Genomic DNA, 22,745 nt, shown 5'->3' on the forward strand with positions numbered 1-22,745 from the left:
ATTTTCATACTAACGCCAAATGCCAGAATAAAGTTATCAAAGACCACCAAAAAAAAACTATCATGGCCTTGTGTAAAAATGCTTTCAAATAATTCACTCAGTCTACAATATGATCAAGTTTTTTTTTTTCTTTGCAATTTTATTGTGTCTTTCCAGCCACATCAATGGGGTAAGAATCTGCTGCTGTCGAGACTGCCCTCCCCCAAATCTCTTTGACGAAAAATCATCAACAAAACATAAAGGATCTGCGCAATATGCCATCACAGTGGCATCACAAATCATTTTAGTAAAAACAGTAGGAGAACAAATGTGAAAATTTGCAAAAGAATTGGCCTCACTGTCATAAAAAAAAAACTGAAAAAAGTGATAACTTAAAAGGTTTTTTATTTAAGGTTTAAATTCATTTAAAACAATTAAGTAAGATTTGTTGGAAGGGGGATTTGGGATTGGAATACTAACCAGTAGTTGTTTCTCAGCACAGGAACTTGTGGCACACTCAAATGCAGCTTTTGTATAAATCCCTGTAAAACACTACCAGATTAGACTGGAAAATACTTCTCAGTAATCCAGTGCAACTATTACCAAAATGACAATAATTTAGAGTTTGCTAAATCAGAAAACATCATCTGAAAGTTGGGGGGGGAGACAAAAACATTGAATTAATGCTGAAATTGATGTAATTGCATAATTGTGTTCTCAAATTGTGAATCTGCATTGAAAAGGGGCAGTGAAAAAGTTGACTGGGTGAAATACAGGTCTGGTCTTGCATTTTTTTTTTGTCAGCTGGCAAGTACCCTGAGTTTCTGTGCTGGAAAACAGAGCAACATGAGCAGGTGATCGTGTGTGGAGCTCTCATAGAATACAATGGAGACCACATTAATCAATCCATTTTTTGGCTGACATTATTAAATAGCTCAGTCTGTTCAATCACACGAGTATGGTATCATCTATCTCTTCATTGGAGTCTTGCTGACTGGCAATCTTCTTCAAAGAACGGCGATGACACTCTGAGAGAAGGTCGTTGCTTGCGGAGTCCAGAATGGCTGTAATCGTCTGAAACGCACAATGTACAACAGGAGTGACTTCTTGCGTCAACTACTTGCACCATCCCTAACACGCCATATTAAGTGCCAGTGGTCTGACCTGCATGCATTCCTCTCCCTGGCGGAGTCGTAGTAGGTTGACGATGGTGTGCTCGCTCTGAGCTCTGACGCTGGTGTTCTTGTCTTTGGTGTTGTCCAACAGAGTCTTCAGCAGGGCCTTAATGTGATTCGCCTCCATGGTGGGTGCCGCGGGCTCTTTGAAGACCCACCACAGCACCCGTTCTGATACCAGCCTGATGTCACTGGACTGGTTCTGAAGACACTGCGAGGTCACACAGACAGCAGGTGTCACAAGGAACACTACAATCCTACTACACATTTCAAACCTCAAATTCGTTATTATTGACAATTCATACATGCTACGGGAATCCAGCAGGTTCATTAAGGAATTTTAGAACGTGTTCATAACTTGTGAAACGTAAAGATGTGCTAAGTAAAGATGGCATAGCACACAGAATTTCTTCTTAAAACTTGCATTGTACAATATGAAGGGTTAATAATTTAAGATTCCACAAGTGTAGAGTTTGTCTGAAAGGGTTATTGACAAAAATTCACATGAGGCTCAGCCTCTATGGTAGTGATTCTTATTTCTACAAATTATGTAGACACTGTAGTTTCTCCGTGTGATGAGGCATTCTAGTAAAGTGACCTCCACATACTCCCATTATTTCGCCTATCCTCTGCTATTTACTGAAAAACTCACCTATACGCAGTGTTTGTGCTCAGGCCCAAGCAATAACAGTATAACTTTGGTGCCATTTAGCGACAGCTTGGTGCCAAGGAAAAAATTCAAAGTGAGTTGGGATGCTTCGTTTCAAACAAAGTAGTCATTTGCAATCATCTTGGGCCTTCCATATGCAATTTTAAAAGCCTTTTGGGGCATTAATTACTCATGGATTCTTGGCTTTTGTAGCAAGGCTTGGTCAAATGGTATACCAACTCAAGTGAGAAAAGGGAAACAATATGCATATAGCATAAAGACGAAAACAAATCAAATGTAATCAAATATACAGTATAGTATATCCTGAAAATGCTTTGCAAAATTCCCCATTTCAAGACTCTTCAAGTTTACACTAAACGGCTTCTTTGTTTTTCTGGTTCGAGATCAGATTCATATGGAAATCTAAGTCATTTGAAAAGATTGCAGCATCCAGCCTATAAAAAACAGGATTATATATAAATTCCTGACTGATTATGTAGGGCATAACAAACCTTGACAAATTGTGTGATGAAGCGCTGGGAAACATTACTGCCTCCATCCACACCGAGCTGATATCGCATCAGGAATCCCATTCCTCTTATCCCACTGCTAGAAATGGGGATCTGCAAGAGGAGCCAGGTCAAATCATACACTACACTGGTGGTAAAGAATGTAATTAACACCCAAGATGCTTTCTATATAGCAATACAGTATCCAATATCAAGTATAATATGCAGATGAAACAAAACATGCATAATGGGGGGAAAAAATTGCAATCCCCAATCCCATTATGACTACATAAGCACTGTAGTTAAGATTTTCTCTTTTGCCATGGCTGTAAAATGTTTCCTGAAAATAAAATACTTTTAGACTCAAACTGAACACTGTTTAAGGCAGGGGTCAACCACCTTTTTGAAGCTACTTGTTGGGTACTAGATAATGCTAAGGGCTACTAGTACCAATTTGCTCAACTTATCTTCATTAATATTAAGTCAAGTCCAATTTATTTATATAACCCTTAATCACAAAAATGTCTCAAAGGCCTTCACATGTCCACGGTTTAGTTATTGTCGACATCCTCAGATCTTAACTTCGCAAGGGCAAGGCAAAACTCACAATACCCCTGGGGAAAACGTTATTAAATTACGTTATTATTAATAATTAATTTTACTCATTATTGTGACTTCACACAATAACTTAACAATAACGGTCAAGACTTGTTTTATATATATATATATTTTTTTTTTTTTACAAATGAGAACTTCTAAGACATCCCTATGGAAATCACAATGTCCTACCAAACAGGCCCGTGGGCGACTCATGAGGTCCTTGTTGATGACCTTTGCTTTAAGATTTTAGAAGTTATGACAGAGTACATAAAAATTAGTAAAAACTACCCACTCTAAAAACTAATTGGATCGAACTGAATTTAAAAAAAGAACAAAAGAAAAACATCAAGCAGAAATTAAAACTAACTATGAAAAATCAGAAATTATTATAACCGTAGTTGCAAATAATATTTGTAATGCTTATTTATTTAATTAAAGAAACTAACAGGGGGGGAAAAGGGACATTTTGAACAGCAGTAAGCTAAGAGCAGAAGTCTAGTAAACTTTCTGCTCACCCTATCAGCAGTGGCGTTGTTCAAAATGGTCTCCGTCACGGTGTCGCAGTATTCCTTCCCGCACAGCTTCTCAGGCGCACACTTGACAGCTATGGCCAGCGCCAAGCTACGACCATGACGCACCATCCAGTCGACTCCTGACATATCAGCTGCATCCGGAGAAAACCAGGTATTAGTTTTCTCAGACACCATATTACTAATAATATAGACTAGAGAAAGCCACAGACAAGCTCCACTCCCTCACAAACAAAGAAGTCTGTCTCTAAATTGAGATGTAGCACTTCACCAATACAGTGAACCCCTGCATACTTGCAATTCACAAATTTGTTTTATAAGAAACTAAAAATCCCAGCTTTGTGACAAACTTTGCCTTTTCCAGCAGATACTAACCCAAGACGTGCTGAAGCAACACACTCTTCAGCTCCTCCTCTGACAGAAAAGGGCAGAGCTCACCAATACAACCAGCTGAAGCCATCCGAGTTGCATCCTATTTGTGCAAGCGCGCACAGAGATGAGAGAGCAGACAGACAGAAACAAGAATGTATTGACTTCTTTTTTTAATCAAACAATGCATTATGCTTAAATAAATGATTCAAAAGGAAATCATATTCAATCTTCAATCTATTTTTGTTGCACACCACACACAGAGGTAGACCTTACATGTTGGCATGCACGGAGAGACGTCGAAGTGACGTGGCCCCCCAAAATTGTTGAGGTCCAGGCCTTGCGTGCTATGCATCAACTACTTCAAATTTCTTTGAGACTTGAACAGTACCCCTGCAGTTTCTAAGCCCAAGATGAGAGACTGCTGCCCTATTTGCTTAAAACCACCTTTGATTCAAACCACATTGTCTACCACAGACGTCCGCTTCATCACAGTGCTCACAGGAAAAATACTAATACCACAAAACACTGTTTGGGAAAGCTTTGACAGTTACACTTCATTTAACTGAATTGTTAAATTAGAAGGCAAAGGCTTTTCACTCAAGGAAATCTTCTCAACCTTGTTAAATGCTTCAAGTTACACGCCCAAACGTCATACCTCGTCATGTCCCAGCATGCCTAGTAATGTGGTGGTGATGTTCTTGCGGATGTTTGGGTCTACCTTTGACCCAGCCCCTTGAATGACGAACCTTAGAGCTTGTAGCATTGTCTCCCTGTCAAAGACAAAGTGTGATAACAAATGTAAAACATAACACCAAAACAATATAATCACACACTGCTGGTAATAGTTGTATTTGTGTGTGAGAAATTAAATGCAGTGCCATTGTGCCACAAAACACGCAAAGAAATTTACAGACTAAATAGTAATCCCACTAGAAAATACATATACATACTACATCATATATACATATTACATGTACATAAGTATATGCATATGTACATATAAACATGTACACATGTAAATACATGTGTATAAACACACGAGCATTTAAGATCGCTGATTTAAATTTGCTGTTGACCAATGGAATTAAGTAAAACGTGCCGTGGCTTGACAAGCTACAGTGACTGTGACTACAGTTTCCATGTGCCATTTTGTCCTTTTTGTTGTTGCAATTATAATTTTTAAAAAAAAGCAACAGAACCTATAATTACATAACAGCCGGCGACAGTGTAGCTGTGCCACCTGGTGGTGAAGTTAAGGAACACATTTACCCTTCATCTTCTACAAAAATGACAGTCACCTCATGTTGTGATCCCAAGTATTCTTATGAACATAATTATGATAGACAAAAATGTTCCTGAGCAGACAGGGCGAATTACTATACCACACATACAAAGTATCCTGGTGGAGTACAATAATGCATAATCACATGTACAGTAACTTGGAAGCAAACTAATTTCTCAGTCAGAACTTATCGTCACATAGAGATCAATGAATACTTAAGTAACCGTAATCTCCAACGAGTGCACCCACCTGACTCCAGAGTCCTCTGCGTTGCGAATGGCAGCGAGTTGCTCTATAAAAAGTGGGTCAACCTTGGTGTGGATGGAAACCAGTTGGCCAAGAGCTTCAGCGGCCCTCAACCTCACCGCACGGCTCGAGTCTTGCAGGGCTTTTAGGAAGGTGGTCTGCAGCTGTGGCAGGAAGGGCTTCAGAGCAATACCCACCTGCAAGGTGCAGCATCACATGCATGAGTGAAACTTTGCATCTCCATCTCTAAGAAATTTTGATATCGAAGAAGAGAACCTTTTAACAGACCTTTGCTAACAGAAGAGTAAGAGTCTCCAACAGAGCTGTCTTCACTGTCCAGGCAAAGCGGTCACCCAAGATACGAATAAGGGGGCCAGTGATGTTGACCACAGAGGGCCGCAGCGCTTCGGGGGATGTCAATTTAATAACTCCTCCTAAGGCTTTGGCTGCTTCTTCCTTCTGCTCAGGGCTACCAGTAAGGACGCCTTCTCTCAAGACAGGCAGAATGCAAGTAACACCCTGGCAAGCACAAAGATGAGTGAGAGTAGGTTCTATTTTCCACATTCCAATTGTGAAATAGAAACTTCTTACCTTTTTGGGCAGACAGAAACCAGGTAAGTGTTGACCTTTTACATCAGCAGCTGCTGATCTAACGTCTCGATGAAGATCATCAATTAGAGCCAGCTGGCTGCTTGCATCCAGTTTCTTGGGAGAGAAAAAAAAAACAGTCAGATCATGACTCCAGAAGCAGAATATATTGGAAACACCCGTTCACATGAACGCACCTTTGTGATGGAGTTGATTGTGTCCCAACTCTGAGACAGAACGTCTGTGTTGGTGTCATTAAGGAGGTGGATGAGGCCTGACAGCAGGTTGCGTGTATGAGCACTATAGTCCAGGCGGGTGCGGGCAAAGTAGGCATTGAGGATGGTAACAGCGGCCTGTCTGAGGCCAGCGTCTGAGTTTCGAGTTGCCTCCAACAGATCATCAATAATGATGCGTTGGCCCACTTCATCGTCCACGGAGAGGATCACTGTTTGACAACTGCATAATTCCTGATGCAAATAACATTCATCAGCAGCGTAAAAAAAAGCAACAGCATCACCAGATGCGTTACCTGAGGTTCATCCTCTGTTCCTAGTTTTCCTTTAAGTGAGGAGAGAAGGGCAGGGAGAATGACGCCGAGGTGTCGGGTCAGGGCATCACCAGCCACAGCTGACAGGAAGGCCAACACACGAGTGTTGACAGGAGGAGCGGTCAGCTGGGAGAACAGGATTTGGTTTCATTAGTCACATTATTCCACTTCTTATGGCGATTGTTGTCATCAACTGCTACCTTTGGCACCAAATAGGGCAGCACCGATCGACTCTTCACTGCCATGACTTGTTTCAAGCCATCCAAAGCAAACTCTGCTGTGTCCTCATCATCCTGAGAAAATAATTTAGCAGAGCTTGAGTTGGGAGGAAAAAAAAACCCACGACAACACACAAACAAAACAAAACAAACAAAAAAAACAACCCATGGCAAGTCTACTGTTAATGTTGCATAGAATGTTTCCATCGTTTTCGAACTTACAAGTTGTTTCAGCAGAGTAGGCAGGATGTCATCCAGTGCCTGGTGACCAATGGTTACATGGAGCTGCTCAAATGTTTTGGCTGCAGCCTCTCTGACTTCTTCCAGTGGGTCGCACAGAGCCTTCCTTACAGTGGGGACCAGAGACTCGGAGAAGACCAGGACCTATGGAACAATACCATACGTTCGGTGATTTAATAGTGATGATCTGCTTGACCCATGATGAGGAAAATGCATTTATTTGTATGACTGACGGCATCTTTGCTGGTGGACTTCATGATCTCACTGAGGCCAATGCAGACGCCCTGCCTTTCATCACTCTTGTCAGAACGCAGACCCTGTTCCAGAATGGGAATAATCTCTGGAAGAATCTTCTCACCCAGCTTTCTCACTAGATCACCCAGTGTCCGGGCAGCGATCTGAAAGCACACACACATGCAGTGATTAAAAATAATAATAATCAGGAGGTGGTTTTTGGGTGGGAAAAAAAAGGAAGAAAAACAAAAACAAAAGGCAAATAACCATCAGGTACATACAGTTCTCTTGTCAGGGCAGGTGGAGGCCAAGAAGCCGAGCAGGAGGCTGAAGAGGGTCGGGAGGATTTCTCGAAGGGTTCGCGGTGTGTTGGTCACAACTATCTTCCACACGTGAAGAGATGCCTGGCGAACTACCAGCTGGGTATCCGAACGTCCCATATAGAGGCCGGAAAGAACCCGGTTACGCCGCTCAGCGCCGAGTGCTGAAATGATGGCCTAGAAGAGTGACAATTCAAGTTAGCCACTGGCAAAAACATCAAATGTTAAAAGATAGAGATTTTGATGTACAACACAATGGGATACGCTGATCCTATCAGAAGTAATTTCCTGGTTAAAATACATGTTCATACTTTATTTGATGCGGCAGTTCCAAAATTGTCATCCTCTGATGCAGTCTCTGTGGTCATCTTTCCTGTCACGCCAGAGATATGGAATAGCAGATCTCCAAGCAGCTGGACGGAACTGAACCTGTTGAGCAACACAAACATGGGCGTGCAGTTATTCAAGCTACGTCTACCCAATCTTTAAATACTTTGAGAGAAAGTCTTGCTGACCTGATTCTCCAGAGGTCATCAAACAGCCCCTGCTCTAGTTCAGGAAGCAAAAGTGCAATTGCAGTCTCTGCATACATGCTGACGATACACTGGCCAGCTCGTAGCGCAGTGTCTCTCACATATTCATTTTCATCAGCCAGAGCCTAGTGAATCACATCACAAAAGTTAAGACAATTTAGTCAAATAAAACGCTAAAAGTATTGTGCAAAGACCGAATCTGTATTTGCATTGAAAAAAAAACAAAAAATCTATATACAGGCATATAGTGAGGTTAAGGAGTAAAGGTTTTACAGATGGCATTGCAGAATTAAAAAGGACTCAATGATTATTGTATTAACTATGTTACTATGTTATGTCGAAGTATTGCAGGTGATAGGGTCATTCTTATTGGGTTTTGAATAGAAAAAAAAACTTGTTAGTTTACAAAAACCATGTTGCATGGGGGGGTGTCAGACATGGGATTCAATAAACTTCGACATGTCGGGAAAACCTCTTTTGCACAACATCAATAAGTGTTGTTCTAGGATGAATCGTCATTTACTTGAACAAAATGAAGCCACACTTTTGATCGGAGCTCTGTGCATGTGTGCGCACTTAATTGAATTAAGGTGGGTACTTCTTTGGGTTGATGGACAAGGAACCGAAAGGAGGAACTGGAATTTTGAAATGAGAACGATTCCAGGAGAACAGGAACGTTAGTCCTGGTTTCAATCGATTTTTCACACTCTATGCCCAACTGTAGTCATCACACAACTAGAACAATGTGATGACCAATCTTAACATTCCAACCAGAGGGGCAATTACCTTTAGAATACAGGGGATGATGGGCCCGACATAGGGAGTGAATTTGTCTCCAAATGTGAGAGGCAGGTAGATGAACATCATGATGTAGCCATCTCTGACATGGGAGGCTATATCCACTTTACTAGCTGTCTGCACCACATCTGGCATCAATTTGTCCAGCTTCTCGACTCCAAGCCCGGCCATCACCTCAGCCAGTCCTGAATACACCAGAAATGGAACTCTGTCAGATATTTGATTCGTTTGATTTCGAACGACAGAAATGCTAAGCAAGGTTAGTGACCTTGAGCTGCCCCAGAACGATCTACTGAGCTCTGCTCAGAGGCCAGCGTCTCCATGAGCCACGGCAGAAGGTCGTCAAAGCAGGATTCACCCATTCCCTTTACCATGGCTCCCAGGGCTTTGGCTGACACTGTACGCACCTGAAGAGAAGCAGCTACTGCATCAGTTTCACACACACACATACACTGCTGTTATTTGTTGTTCATCAATCCCACCTCAGGCACTGGGTCCAATAAAGACGTTTTCAGTCCAGGAATGACACTTGGCAGGTACGGTGACAGATCCTATTGCCCAACATAAACATTCCACAGATTGATCCATAGAATATGATGCAGACAAGCTTAAATTGTATAGCGATAAACAATACCTTCTGGTCGGTAAGGGAGTACATATTGCCAATAATTTGAGCAGCCATTTTGCGAGTGTCAGTGGAACGATCCTGGAAGGCTCTCTGGACAATAGGCATGATCAAGGCAAGGGAGGGGGCATCAATGAAATGGACAAACTTGGTGTCCAGAAGAGTTTGAAGACATGTTTGCGTTCTTTGGGATGGATCAGTAAGAGCATCCAGTAGGATGGGCGTTATAGCTGGGAAAGGGATCATGAATGAAAAGTCATTATGAATGAGATGTTACAACATACCACTGACAGCTCTACCTATCAACCTCGAGAGATGGGAGACCTCAACAAAAATAATTGTCACCCCCCCTCTTAAAGCACATAAGGGGACACTCAGGACAGTACTTTGATTTTTTATAAGCACTTGTACTGTGAAATATGTTGTGAGCTTTTAAGGCATTTTTCTGGACCAGGAAGCCACCAAGTGGCACACCTTGGGACCAGATGCTGAATTTGAAAGAGCACTGGACTTTGGCTAAAGGAAGTTAAGAGGAAATTCATTTGAGAGAAGTTTTTGATTGAAACCAAAGAACCCAAAAGTGTCCTTTATCCTTGGTGAGCACACTTAAACTCCACACAGAACGGCTCCAAGATGGAAGTGGACTTGTGTTTTGCATGACTAAACACATAAATCAGCGTTGGAAGTAAATAAATTATCTTAATTTGATACAGCAAAAAAGTAACACTTAAGTAATGTGCCAAGCCGAGTAAACTGTTGAGCATTCTAAATCATCTAGTCTTGAGGATTGCAGAACTAGCTGCTGTAAATGTGTTTGTATATTTCAAAGCGTACAAAAAACAACAACACCCTTCTTACCGAGAATTTCAGGGTTACGGATGACTGAGCCAATTTGTCTAAGAGCCTGTTGACCAGCTTTTTGCACCTTCACATGAGAGTCAGTCAACACTTCGGTCAGTTTGGGGACAATGCTTGGCAGACAGGAAGATAACTGCTTAGGTGCACAGAAAGCCATGGCACCAAGTAACTCCACAGAGCCTTGAAAAGCACAATTGGACGATTAGATGTTGGAAAATGCAGATTGTTTCAATACACTCAAGGGCTTGTTTTTGTGTGTTGTCTGTGCAGACCTGCTTTAGTCCGCCACGATTCCTCTTCGAGGGCCACTAGCAGAGAAGGTAGAACTAGTTTCACACCGTGTGCACTCAGGTTTCTCATCACTGCCTTCGCACAGTCATCAGCAGCCTGGTGCAGTGAGGAAAGAACCATTAAGTCACAAAACTCTGTGGATTTGTTTGGGAAACTGATTTGTTGTTAAAAGGAAATAAATAAAAAATACATTAAAAAACCCTACTTTAGGAATTGATTTTCTTGCTCACCTCTCTTACATACTGATTTCCATCTCCAAAGCAGAGCAGGAGGTGTGGCAGCACATGGACAACATATGGCTCAAACAGTTTGCCCAACATGTTGCACAGCATCTCAAACGCAAAAAGTGCCCCTGGAAGAGAACAAATGTTAATATTCTAAAGGTGCAACCACTAATCGATTAATTAACTAAAAGAAAAACAAAGTAATCAACTAGCATTTTGATAATCGATTAATTGGTTTGACTTTAATGAAGTGGTTCTTAAATTTGTTGGAGGCAATGAACCCCACACGATCAAGTTCCGCTAATTTGTTTTCTATTCAAATCAGATTTTTCCAGATTGTGTAGTCTACTTATTACACATGGATAATGCAGAAGAAGTCGCACAGAAGTAAAATGTTGAAGATAGTTTCTCTTTTTAGAGAATGGCAAACAGACAGACAATCTTGTGTGCTTTTTGTGCTATATGGAGTTTTAGTGGGGTTGAGGTCCAGTAGCTTGTCGAGAGTTTAATTCTTTGGTGAGTGATTACTCACCTTCCCTCCGTCTGAAGTTTTTCTTGTCCTGAATGGCATCAGTCAGCGTTGCCATGATCTCCTGCTGCTTGAGAGCCAGGATACCGAGCCCTTTGACCAGGCCGGCGAGCCCATAGGCGGCTCCCTTCCTCTCAGCATACTTGTCACTCTCCAGCAGCAGTTGCAGCAGATTCCTTACAATCCCTGCCGCATCTTCTTTGATGGCAGGCACTAAAGGTGGCAAACAGCTGGCCACTGACTCTTGAACCTGCACAACAAAGACCGCAAAACCGTTATATCTAGGAACACAAAATGACTCCTTTATTGTCGCAAAGGTTCAATAACAATTGATCTTTTTCTTCTATTGATTTGTGTTATAAAGTGTTGAAAATCGGTGAACAATTCAGATAACAAAAAAGTCTGAACGAAAGCACACTTGTTCGCAATTCATTCTTTGTTTCAAGTTGTTGAAGACGCATTCCAGTGGGATAAAAGCTTATCTGTGTGACGTAAAAAGTCTCACCGTCACTTGTCTTTTGAATAATACTAAATCTAAGCAACAAACACAAAACAAAAATCATTAAAACTATTAAGAGTTTTTAGCCAACGTTTCTTACCTGTTGAGCTGGTGTAGAAAGCGCTGTAATGAGCTTGGCCACTATAGGTTTGACCTTTGGGTCATCTTTATCCAGATGTTTGGCCAAGGAGCCCATAAGAATGACCACACTTTGACGGACAGCATCGTAGTTGGCATCCTGGGGGGCATTCTTCAGAAATTCCTCAAACACTGGCAGCAGGGAGCTAACATTGTCCTATAACACACATGACATTCAGAGAGACCTGTGAACTTTTGAAAATTTAAACACAAATGATTGTATGATATCACATGCATTGAAAACCACAGGGAACGGTAAAAAAAAAAAAAAAAAAAAAAAAAAGAGGCGAGCCTCACCTTTCCATGTGTGTTGAGGGCTGAGAGGGCTGCTTCCAACATGCAGCGCCGCACCTCAGTGTGACGGTCGTTCAGAGCATCAGGAACAAAGAAGAGGAAGAGGGGAGTCACCTGTGATTCGTCCAAGTACTGGGCCAGCTTGTTCAGAGTGAGAGCAATGCCAGACCTAGAGACATGAATGACAAACAAGTGCTAAATGAATGAGTGAACTGAGTTGAACTTTTTGATTTCGCCACATTGGATCTATACAATGGTGAGCTGATTTTTTTTCTTCTCCCTCTCATACCTTGCTTCCCATTGATCCGGTGGAGATTCGGAGACGATTCTGCCCAATGTATCCAGCACAGGGGGTGGCCTCTTTAATAAAGATGAGGATAAATACATGTTTGTTTGCTTTGGTTGTTGGTCTTGTTTAGATAATTGGTATAGTTTATGTAGTCTCTTACATAAAGTTTTTTGTGGTAGAGCTCCGTTAGCTGTCCAAGAACAGGGGCAGATTGCTCTCTATAGTGAGAAACTGCACTTGACAGTGCTTCAGCAGCAGCGGAACGAACGGCCTCTTCATGGTGAGTGATGTCTCCAATGAGTAGGGAGCAGAGCTCTGGGACCAACTCCAGATCAAGAGACTCCCAGAGTCTAAGACGACCAAAGAAATTACTTATCTTTGTTTTCACAAAATTGTCCACTTAAAACAATAAAATACTTGTTTTTACTGCAATTGACATACCACTTAGTAATGACTGCTTTCGCTAGTAAACACATGTAAGTATCATACTATGACCCCAAAAAAAATTAACGTCAGGATTCTAAAGACAAACAGAAAAATGACACACATAACTCAGAGTACATACTTTTCAGCAAAAGCCCGTCCCTCTTCTTCAACATCAAACCTAGCGACCCAGAGCCTGCGCAGCAAACTCAGTCCACTTTGCTCTGTGGGGTCTGTCGACAAAGCAAACTCCATCTCTGACAGTCCCTGCACAACGGCGTCAGAAAAATAAAATAAACAAACAAACAGGAAAAACTATAAAGATTAGTTTGCATTCAATTTTGTCCAATTCTTGTGGGCTTCTTGGTGAATAATTGAACTTCTTCACAAGGAAATAAGGCAAAGAGCAAACTTAAAATGGAATGGGGTTATTTGACACTCACTCTGAGAGCTGCATCACGGACAGAGAAGCAAGGTGAAAGGAGGGCGTTGAGCAGGACATCTATTTCTGACTGCTCTGCTACTGTGCAGCCCTCACCTCCTCCAGCACTGCTACAAAGTGCTGTTAGACACTGAGATGCCAAAACCTAATACAAAAGTTGGAATTGCTTGTCAAACAACTGCACAGTCCACAACTACATCGATACAGAAAAGAATGCTATCATCACATTTGGCTCAAAATATTGAAGAAATTACAACTCATGTACACAAAGGTTTACACACACTCAACTATAATGATGTACAACACATTCTACATTCATATAGAGACTGTGTTTTGTTCAGTGGCTGTTTTGCGATCATTTTGTTTGAAAGATTTTTGTCTGAAGTCAAAGACTTAACTAAAATGGCTTGCTGTTTATGCCTAAAGCAGTGGTTCTTAACCTGGGTTCGATCGAACCCGAGGGGTCCGATGAGTCGGTCTCGGGGGTTCAACAGAGCCTCCACTGAGGAGGTCCGAACAAACCTGATTTATTGTGTAAATTCTAATTTGCCCGTATGTAATTTGTTGTGAGTTCATGCATTGTGTTGGTTTTGTTCTTTGAACAAGATGATGTCCATGCACGGCTCATTTTGTGCACCAGTAAAAAAAACATTTAGGTCTTGAATTTAAAAACAAATATATTTTTCACTAATGAGGGGTTCGGTGACTGCGCAAATGAAACTGATGGGGTTTGGTACCTCCAACAAGGTTAAGAACCACTGGCCTAAAGCAAGCCGCAGTACTATATTGAGTTTCTAATAGCTACAGCCACCTGTGGCTGAAAAAATAAATAGCAAACTCTCTTTTCTTCCTGTGCACGTTTTGTTTTTTTGGGACTTACGTACTCTGAAAAATTGCGGGTGGGGACAATCTCTTCTGAGCAAATATAGAATCCATTATGGCAAAATAATAGCTTCCGGTCATGACAGTGAGCTAACACGAGAAGGTGCTTGGTGTCGTATCCACAGAAAGAGCACAGGAAGTTCAAACCCGATTCAAGTGTGAAAATTATTTTACAACATACCCATTGTAAACAGCTAATGTTAATCTGCTATTTATAAAATGGGTGATTCATGAACGGTCAAATGGAAAGGCTACTGTAAAGACATTTGGGGGCAAAATCCTGCAGAGTTCAGTTTTAACTTGTAAAAACTCTCTTCGAGTACACTAATCAGGCATAAGGACAATGCTTGGATTGGCAAAGTTTACCTGAAGTCTTGGTGCGGCAGTGGAAATAATTCTGGTCAGCAGTATCAGCATGTCAACACGTGGAAGCAGCTCAGGGCCATTCTGAGACGGTATAAAAAAATCAAAGTAGTCTTGCCAAATTTGTAAGCAAGAACAACGAAATAAGATGGGTTGAATTTCAGTACGAAAAGCAAACTGTACCTCATCTATAACGGTTGACTCATCTGTCTGAGCCCGTAGGTGACAATGCTCATGGATGATTTGCAAAGATCTAGTCATTCTGCTCTCGGCCTCGTCTGTACTGCCTGAGGACTCTCTGAGAGTGGCGTTAAGGAAAGGAAAGCAGAAGCAAAAAGCAGGGGCAGGTAGTGGGCTCACACCTGGAAGAGAAAAATATATAAAACAATAAAAAGATGATACAAATCCCATGAAGTATTTTCATTCAGTTACTGTTTTGGTTTGTAACATCATGGAAAACGGGCAAAAATGCTCATCATTGTTTTTCGAAGTAAACGCAAATGTTTTGTTATGATTGAACACAAATATAATCTGCCTGTTTTCATGGACGCATTTCTGATTTGGATTTGACAGAGAATGATGACTCTCCTTACCACTAATCTTGCCAGCTTTCTGAGGGACAGTGTGCTGATGTAGCAGATGTACAGTGCGGGCAACTGCTTTGTCCAGGTCCTCCTGCTCCCAGGCTGCATCCAGTTCACACTCTGGCTTCAGCAATCGTAAAGTCACATGTCCCACAAGAGCACCTTGAGAAAAGCATGAATTGCAATACAGTGGTCTGAAATTGAACAGCTGCGTCTACGGCTACAACTATGAAGCAGGTCGGGTACCGAGATGATGGAGGTGATGGGGTATGAGGTACTCTCCGATGTCCAAGAAGATCTGCTGGATGCGTGGAGCAGCCAGAGGTGAGTGCAACAGAGGCAACAAAACCTGGAGGACTGATGGTAGCTCTCTGGTCATCTGAGCTGGTCTCTCTTTTAGAGCAGCTGCTAGGAGACCCACCACACTTTGAAACTCTTCATCGAGCTGGACAAAATGACAACCATGTCAAAAGTCAACAAGGTTAGAAGAATAAAAGTCACGTAACTGCTTTGTTTTCTTACCCCTTGAAGTCTTTTGCGAATAGAATGCTCTTTCACACGTTGCAATTCAATCATTTCCTTCTGTTTGCTGGTGAGCTGCACGTCATCCTTGATGCCTCGTTTCTTCTTAATCTCCTGTGAAATCAAAATTACATTTAGATCCAGATATAGGAATTAAAGTAGCATAGAAACTTGATTTTAAATTACCTCCTGTAACTCAAGTCCAAAAATCTGTTCCTTGTAGGAGTAGATCTTGTTCTCTTTCTTGATATTCCCTTTCTTGATGTTCTCTTTCTGTGCACTGCGGGGAAAAAGTGATAGGAAGAGGTGCGCCATTAAACTACCACAGGCCAATGACATGACAAACCTATTGGAATGTTGTTGTTGTTGTTTTTTTATTTACCCCTCAATGATGGAGTTATCATATAGTTCCCCCTCGGGAGTCTGCATAATAGCATACTCCTCCTTGGTGACAAGGACTAGAGCAGGTTGGCAAAGCTCCTTTGTTACGTGACTGATTACGCGAGGTAGCAACTTGTCAGGAGAAAGCCCGCAGAGGGCACCAACAGCATTTTTCACTGCCTGAGGAAAAACAAATCACAATTTTCTTCAGGATCTTTTTTTTTTTTTTTGAATTAATGCTATGCATTTATGGACTCTAAACAATAACTTCATTTTTCTGAAATAAAATCAGGGTATTATTAGGAATATTAGGTATTCACCTGGTTATCAGTGTTGACCTCCAACAGATGTGGCAGAATAGCCTCCAGATTATTTTCTATAAATTCTTCCGCTTTTATGTTCATGGACGAGAGCAGGGATGGCCACAGACCACTGCGAGCCTCAACTTAGAGAGATGCACACAGAATAGCCCGGATGTAAACCACAAGAAACATTTAAGTTGTGTGAATAACACAAAACTGCTCCTCCTTGTACCTAGGGATGGATGATGAGCAACAATGAGGATCTCCATCGCCAAGTTCTCCAATTCATTAGGGTCACTCCATTGACTGGCTGAGGTGCAAATGACGTGCAGAGCATCCAGCAGTACACGTGGACGAATGTAGTAGCGACCAAGCTCAGTCAGCTCTCCAGACTCCAACACCAAGACATCCTGGGGCATTACCTGATGAAACAACCAAAATCAATTCAGACCTTTTTATCGAAACAGAACCAAAATATGGTAAGTAATTCTGTTTTGTGGCCCATACTTTGTGTTTGTTGATGACAGCTCGGAGTTCACCGAGAAGGCCCTGGGCGAAGTTGGAGCCACTCAATGAAGAAAGCAGTTTTCTGACTGTCTGCTTTGCCCGCTTCCTCACACGCCAGCTCTGAGACAGCAGGACTGCCACAGTGGCACTGTGATACATCCTGTAAGAGTGGTTAGATGTAACAAAGATGAACTTCTTTCTTTGAGAATCATGTTCATGCATGCAATAAAAAAAAAGAAGAAAAGTAGTCATTTGAGTTGTGGCACTTTAGCTTGGACAAGTTAAACATTGGTTAAACACGGCAACTCACACATTTGCCCTTGACTGTCAGAATATTTTCTTATGTTTAGCGCAGTGATTTTCACGTGTTGGGTCAAGGTTCCATCATAGGCGGGTCACGGACAAGTACCGGTAGCAAAAAATTATAAACGGGTCCTTGGTTTAGGACAGTAACTACGTACGACTTTTTGCTTTTCATTTAATGTTTTACATTTGTATTTTTTCCATATAAATACAGTATTTACTGTAATTATGACTACTGCTATGTTAGAGCTAATTTTCAAAAGTACTTTCTTAAACAAGGTGGCAAAGTGTAGCACTGGTTAGCACATCTGTCTCACGATTCTGAGGTGTGGGGTTCGATTCTGGCTCCGGCCTTCTTGTGTGGAGTTTGCGTGTTTGCCCCGTGCCTGTGTAGGTTTCCTTTGGGAACTCCCGTTTCCTCCCACATTCCAAAAACATGCAAACTCCAAATTGTCCGTCGGCGTGAAAACAGCTGGTTGTTTGTCTATGTGCGCCCTGCAATTGGCTGGCATGACGCTCCCAAGGATAAGCGGTTCGGAAGAATGAGTTAATATTTTAACAGGAACTAATATTCTTGGCTTATACAAAAGTGGGTCTCCACTTAGAATAAAAAAATGCAGGTCACTGGTTTAGCACATGCAGAACTTAAAGTCAACGCACGACTCATTCATTATGCTATGGAACATAAACTCACTGAGCTTTGGTGGTGTTAAGCCTGTGGGCATGATCCAAGAAAAGTCTTTCACAGAGCAGCAGCACAGTCAGCTGAGCTAAAAACAGACCAACAAAAGGAACATTGCTTCACATATTGAATTTACTCATCAGGATGACTGACAGTAATCAATAACAATTGCCTCACTTTCATCATTGGCCTGGCAGAGGAACTTCTCTGTTGTGAAGAGTGGTTTCTTGTCATCCAAGATCAAGTTCCAAAAGCTGGAAAATCTTGCTTCTGTAGAAAGCGTGTCAACAGTTAATCCTACAGCCAATTGTTTTTTGAACCAGTTTCCATGAATAAGATGCGGGTACAAAAAAGGTGAACATCACCAGTCATTGTTTCAAGCAGGGACAGTCGACTCAAAAGAACCGAAGCTGCCACACCTTCAGAAAGCAGAGCATTCTGTGTGTTTTGTGCTGCAGCTTTTTCTACTGTTTGGAACAGCAAGGGCATAAGTTCTGATGCCTGGGCCAGAGTGTCACCTGAAAAGAGGGAAAAAAATTGTGAGAAGAAGGAAGAAACGCAAACAAATAAGTGTGATAGGGGGACTTATGGGGACCATTGTGGAGGATTTGCCTTGTCAGGACTGACCTTTGAAGGCCCCTAGCATGACCTGGATGTAGGCGTGGCGAACCAGAGAGGTGGAGGTTTTGAGGGTGAATGCCTTCTGGAACCAAGCTAGCAGAGCGCTAGGAATCTGTACAGTAAGGCGACTGCTCCATTGGGAGAGCACTGACACTCCATGCACCAAGGTGCCCTCGTGAACTAAATTTGAGGGAGTAGCAAAAAGATAAATTTAAATGGGAGTCCTTCAAACTGCTCCAATACATGCATTGTCTTGGCAATTTCCTGGGGATGATTAAGCAATCACACTTAAGTTATTACAGAGTGACAAAGAGGAGTGAAGAGTAAAAACAAAATCAAGGATACCTTCCTGTTGCAAAAAGGGAATGAACATCACTGTGACTGCAGAGCTCAGAGTTTGGCTTGAGCCTCCTGAGCCTGCATGGTGGCTGCAGCTGCCAATGCCTGAAATCAGACAATTCAATCAACTACAACTTAATGGTCCCTTCCTCACTTTAGAAGTAAAATGTCTCATACCTGACAAAACACTCATCTTTTGGGTGACGACTGTAAGCTTTCCTTCAGATCCTGTAAGCATGAGCGTGGCAACATTAAAACAATATTATTCATATTATTACTGGTATATGACCTGGTTTAGAAAATGGAAGTGATTGATTATTATTATGACATCAAATATAGCAAATTGGCTAGAGTGCAAATAGTTACTTCACCTCCAAGAATTTTGAAAAGGTGCGTGACAATGTCCTGTACGGCATTGGTGTCACTGCACTGTTGAGCCAAGTTTTGTAATGCCTGGATTGCTTCCTCCATAAGCTGGGCATTGTTGGCTTTCAATTGACCTTAAAATAAAAATACTGGTAACTTAGTTTTTTTTCCATGAATAAAATACACCTAAGCAGACCACTGTACAAATTCCTTACTTGATATAGCCTTTCCAATATCCATAGAATACTGACTGAGATCAATAGTCAGTGCAGAAAGAAGACAGGAAATTGCTGGTGAGAGAATAATTCGAAGACACTCCATTAGGAATTGAGGAATAAGTGCGCGGTTATTCATGACACCCACCTTGCATGGCATTCTCCGGGCTTCGCAGCATTGTTTTCTGAATGCTGGGAAGAAGCAAGTCCTTGAACTCAGAGTGAGAGACGTGGCGCAACAGGGAGCCACTTTTGTCCAGAATGTGCTGATGTGTTTTTGTCTTGCTCATAAGGACCGTCTTTATGTACAGGTCCAACATGGCGCTCTGGATAGCAGCAAGGTTGAGAGTCAAGATTTTTCTTTTTTATCAGAAAGCACTGAATCTCCACTTCATGGTGTGATGCAAAGAACTCACCTTATGCTTGTCAATTGTGGCTTTGTCCTTGTGAGCTGTGCAGAAGTCCAAACACACACCGAGCATGGCTAGGGTGGTAGAGCATGGGTCCAGAGTCAACAATGTGCTGATGTACTGCTCAACTAAACCCGGATTCTGGGAAAGAAGCCAAAATGTCAGATTTCTCCAGATGCCAGTGTACCAGTCGCTCTAAATGATGACGTTTGACTCCTTTCTGCAAGCTTTATACTCACTTCCTCACAAAGATGAGTGAGATTCTTCAGGCTTGACTTCTGAGCAGTAGATTTGGCTCCACCTACAACCCCAGCCACAAGCAGGCTCTGAACGTGAACCTGAGTGACAACAGCCAATTCACAACTCAAGTGACAAAGTTATGTTGACCTCTTGATGTAACAATGGCAAATCCTTTCAGAGAATTACAGTAAACTACTGCTATATCTCTGTTTATCTTTCACTAAAGCATACTTTGCAAATTGGGTTTTTATTAAGTTCAAATAGGTACTAAAAAGTGTGCTGGAGGGGTAAAACTATATGAAAAATCACAGATTTTACCTATCACAAGTGGATCTGGAATGTATTTTTGATAAATTATATGCAATTGAACTGTATAAAAATGACAAACCTAAAACTACTTACCATTTTATTCCAGGTTGGTCCTTGTCTCTTCTCCGGAGCAGAAAAGACTGCAGGGACGAAAAGGCAGGTCCAAGATAGGGCAATGAAGGCAGCAGAGCCTGTGCTTTTCCTGGAAGAAACAAACACACCATCATTAATACTCAGTTAATGTCAGATACCCATTATTTCTGACATCTGAAGAATTACATCCATTGCTGCAACTCAAAATACAAGTGGCAATTTTGTCACACACACAATGAAAACCAGTTCCATGAAATACTTCATACCCCGGCTCTCCATTTTTACTGACAACCCCACTGTTGAGAAGGCAGTGGAGGAGGCTCATCACCAGAATGTCAGGCTGGCGTTCAGCCAGCTGAGCAATGGCAGAGAGGATCTCTCGGCGGGATGCAGAATCCCTGACAAATAAAACCAATTGCTTGTTAGCAGAAAAGACAAGAAACGTTCAAACCAAGAATGCGGGTATCTTTCATAAGACCACAAGGTTACCTATATCTGTGAGGAGTGAGGCAGAAGAGCTTGCAAAGGCCTTTAATGGCAGGCTCCGGTAATTCTGCAATAAATAGCACCCCAAAATCATCAGCGGTGACTGGATCCCTTTTTATTACAACCAACACATACACAAGCACCCACAGACTCACCTTTACCCTTTAAACATTGTTTCAGCTCTCCGAAAATCTCCTTACGCTCTTTCACACTAGCTGTAGTCACCTTTAGAGCAAATTTCTTCAGCGTCTCGGAAACCTGGAGAACAGATAACATTTAGCATTTCTTGTGCTTTAGAAAATCAAACATGTTTGCAAAGTCAAATTCACACAACAAAGGTCTATCTGCATTTTACACATTTTAATAGGGAGAAACGGAAGTCCATGCTAAATTCCTCGCCGTGTGTGAAATCAACTGGTGATCGCCAAATGAGTAATTGAAATTCAAGAATATAATTCCTATTTCTGCATCGTCTCGTTTGTTGGGGCTAAATAAATTCAAGCTCTGACAGATAACGGGGGCAAACTTTACGTAATCGACTGAATAAAATTGACAGAGACGGAGCGTGTGTGTGTGTATACAAGTCAGTCAGCTAACTTGTGTCTAGTAATTAACATACTGCTCCCAAAATTATTATTATTAAATGCCCTGTTCATACAGTTGTCTTTTTTTATTCTTAAAAAATATGGTTGCATGGCCGACAGTAATTGCCTATTGTTACTCGCAGGACAGATGTTGATAGAAGCCAGGCATTCTCAGCTTACGTAGCACTTAGCGATTAGCCATTAAGCTAAATAAATTCTGGCCACGTGTCACTTTGAGGGCTAACACACTCTTTTAAATTACACAAAAATATTAGGACTATACCAAATTTGACGGATGAATGACTTGCATTTCATTGTCAAATAGTTAATCGTGTTGCAAAAAGCCAGCTACACATACCTGCATGTCCGCTGCCATGTTGCCGGTCTCACCAGCGGAAGAAGGTGGTGACGTCACTACCGGCTGAGGACTCGCTCTGGTTGTCGCTCCGCGACTTGATTTCTCTTGTAAATTACATTTTGATGATGACAATGATAATTATTATATTAAGCCCAGCTATATAGCAGATTTGCAAGCTTTGTTGTTTTTTTCAATCCTGAGAGAAGTTTGAATTAAATTTGGTTCCAATTCAATGTTTTTTGAAGTTTACTTTTCCCCCCAAAAAGTATACTGTTCAAAAGCCAGTATTTGTGATATACAACAAATTAAAAAAAAAAAGTAGACAACCAAGGACCTTCCATCCATTTTCCGTTCAGGTTACCCAGCAGTCATCGGGGGCATCCCAAACTGGTTGCCATAATAAGTTGAATAGGCTAAGTAAAGTACCCGGTTGTTCACTGGCAGGCCAAAGTGGTATGTATGTTTTACTTTTGTATTTAATGTGTACGTTTTGTAAATCTAAGTTTATATATCTGTTTGTCTCACCAGTTCTACGGTGTGGCTGTGATGTCAAAGTATTAGGCACGGGGAGAACATGCAAACTCCACACAGGGAGGGCCTGAGGTGAAATTGAACCCACAACCGCTGAACTGTGAGGCGGACATGCTGACCAGTGCTCCACAGTGCTACCTGACCTATAAACTGTACATCACAATTGAAAAACAAACCGAAACTTTTAAGGGAGGGTACAAGTTGCATAATATAGACACCCCCAAACTAAGTTGCG

General features: G+C 41.7%; 1 protein-coding gene across 1 annotated transcript; it reads right to left on the reverse strand.

Moving 5' to 3' along the window:
- Positions 1–113: 113 nt before the first annotated feature.
- On the reverse strand, positions 114–22,042 carry gcn1 (GCN1 activator of EIF2AK4). The gene is made up of 57 exons (XM_037259786.1): positions 21,980–22,042; positions 21,193–21,295; positions 21,041–21,104; positions 20,818–20,949; positions 20,552–20,660; positions 20,149–20,247; positions 19,916–20,050; positions 19,648–19,825; positions 19,500–19,574; positions 19,290–19,418; positions 19,096–19,146; positions 18,925–19,023; positions 18,586–18,759; positions 18,324–18,476; positions 18,136–18,228; positions 17,971–18,046; positions 16,974–17,133; positions 16,699–16,888; positions 16,485–16,609; positions 16,166–16,344; positions 15,970–16,063; positions 15,784–15,897; positions 15,508–15,706; positions 15,271–15,423; positions 14,861–15,039; positions 14,681–14,761; positions 13,434–13,577; positions 13,133–13,257; positions 12,728–12,917; positions 12,568–12,638; positions 12,282–12,447; positions 11,947–12,141; positions 11,351–11,597; positions 10,825–10,946; positions 10,576–10,690; positions 10,304–10,483; positions 9,455–9,675; positions 9,303–9,371; positions 9,089–9,227; positions 8,809–9,005; positions 8,005–8,147; positions 7,801–7,918; positions 7,451–7,666; positions 7,169–7,333; positions 6,918–7,079; positions 6,678–6,770; positions 6,460–6,603; positions 6,128–6,397; positions 5,934–6,047; positions 5,631–5,861; positions 5,346–5,539; positions 4,470–4,584; positions 3,818–3,914; positions 3,428–3,576; positions 2,316–2,426; positions 1,144–1,365; positions 114–1,053 (listed from the first exon to the last, which is right to left on the reverse strand). The coding sequence occupies exons 1-57, from the start codon at positions 21,995–21,997 to the stop codon at positions 928–930; spliced, it is 8,013 nt and encodes a 2,670-aa protein (XP_037115681.1). The 5' UTR covers positions 21,998–22,042; the 3' UTR covers positions 114–927.
- Positions 22,043–22,745: the final 703 nt, after the last annotated feature.

This window comes from Syngnathus acus, chromosome 9, assembly GCF_901709675.1.
Source record: "Syngnathus acus chromosome 9, fSynAcu1.2, whole genome shotgun sequence".
NCBI lineage: Eukaryota > Metazoa > Chordata > Actinopteri > Syngnathiformes > Syngnathidae > Syngnathus > Syngnathus acus.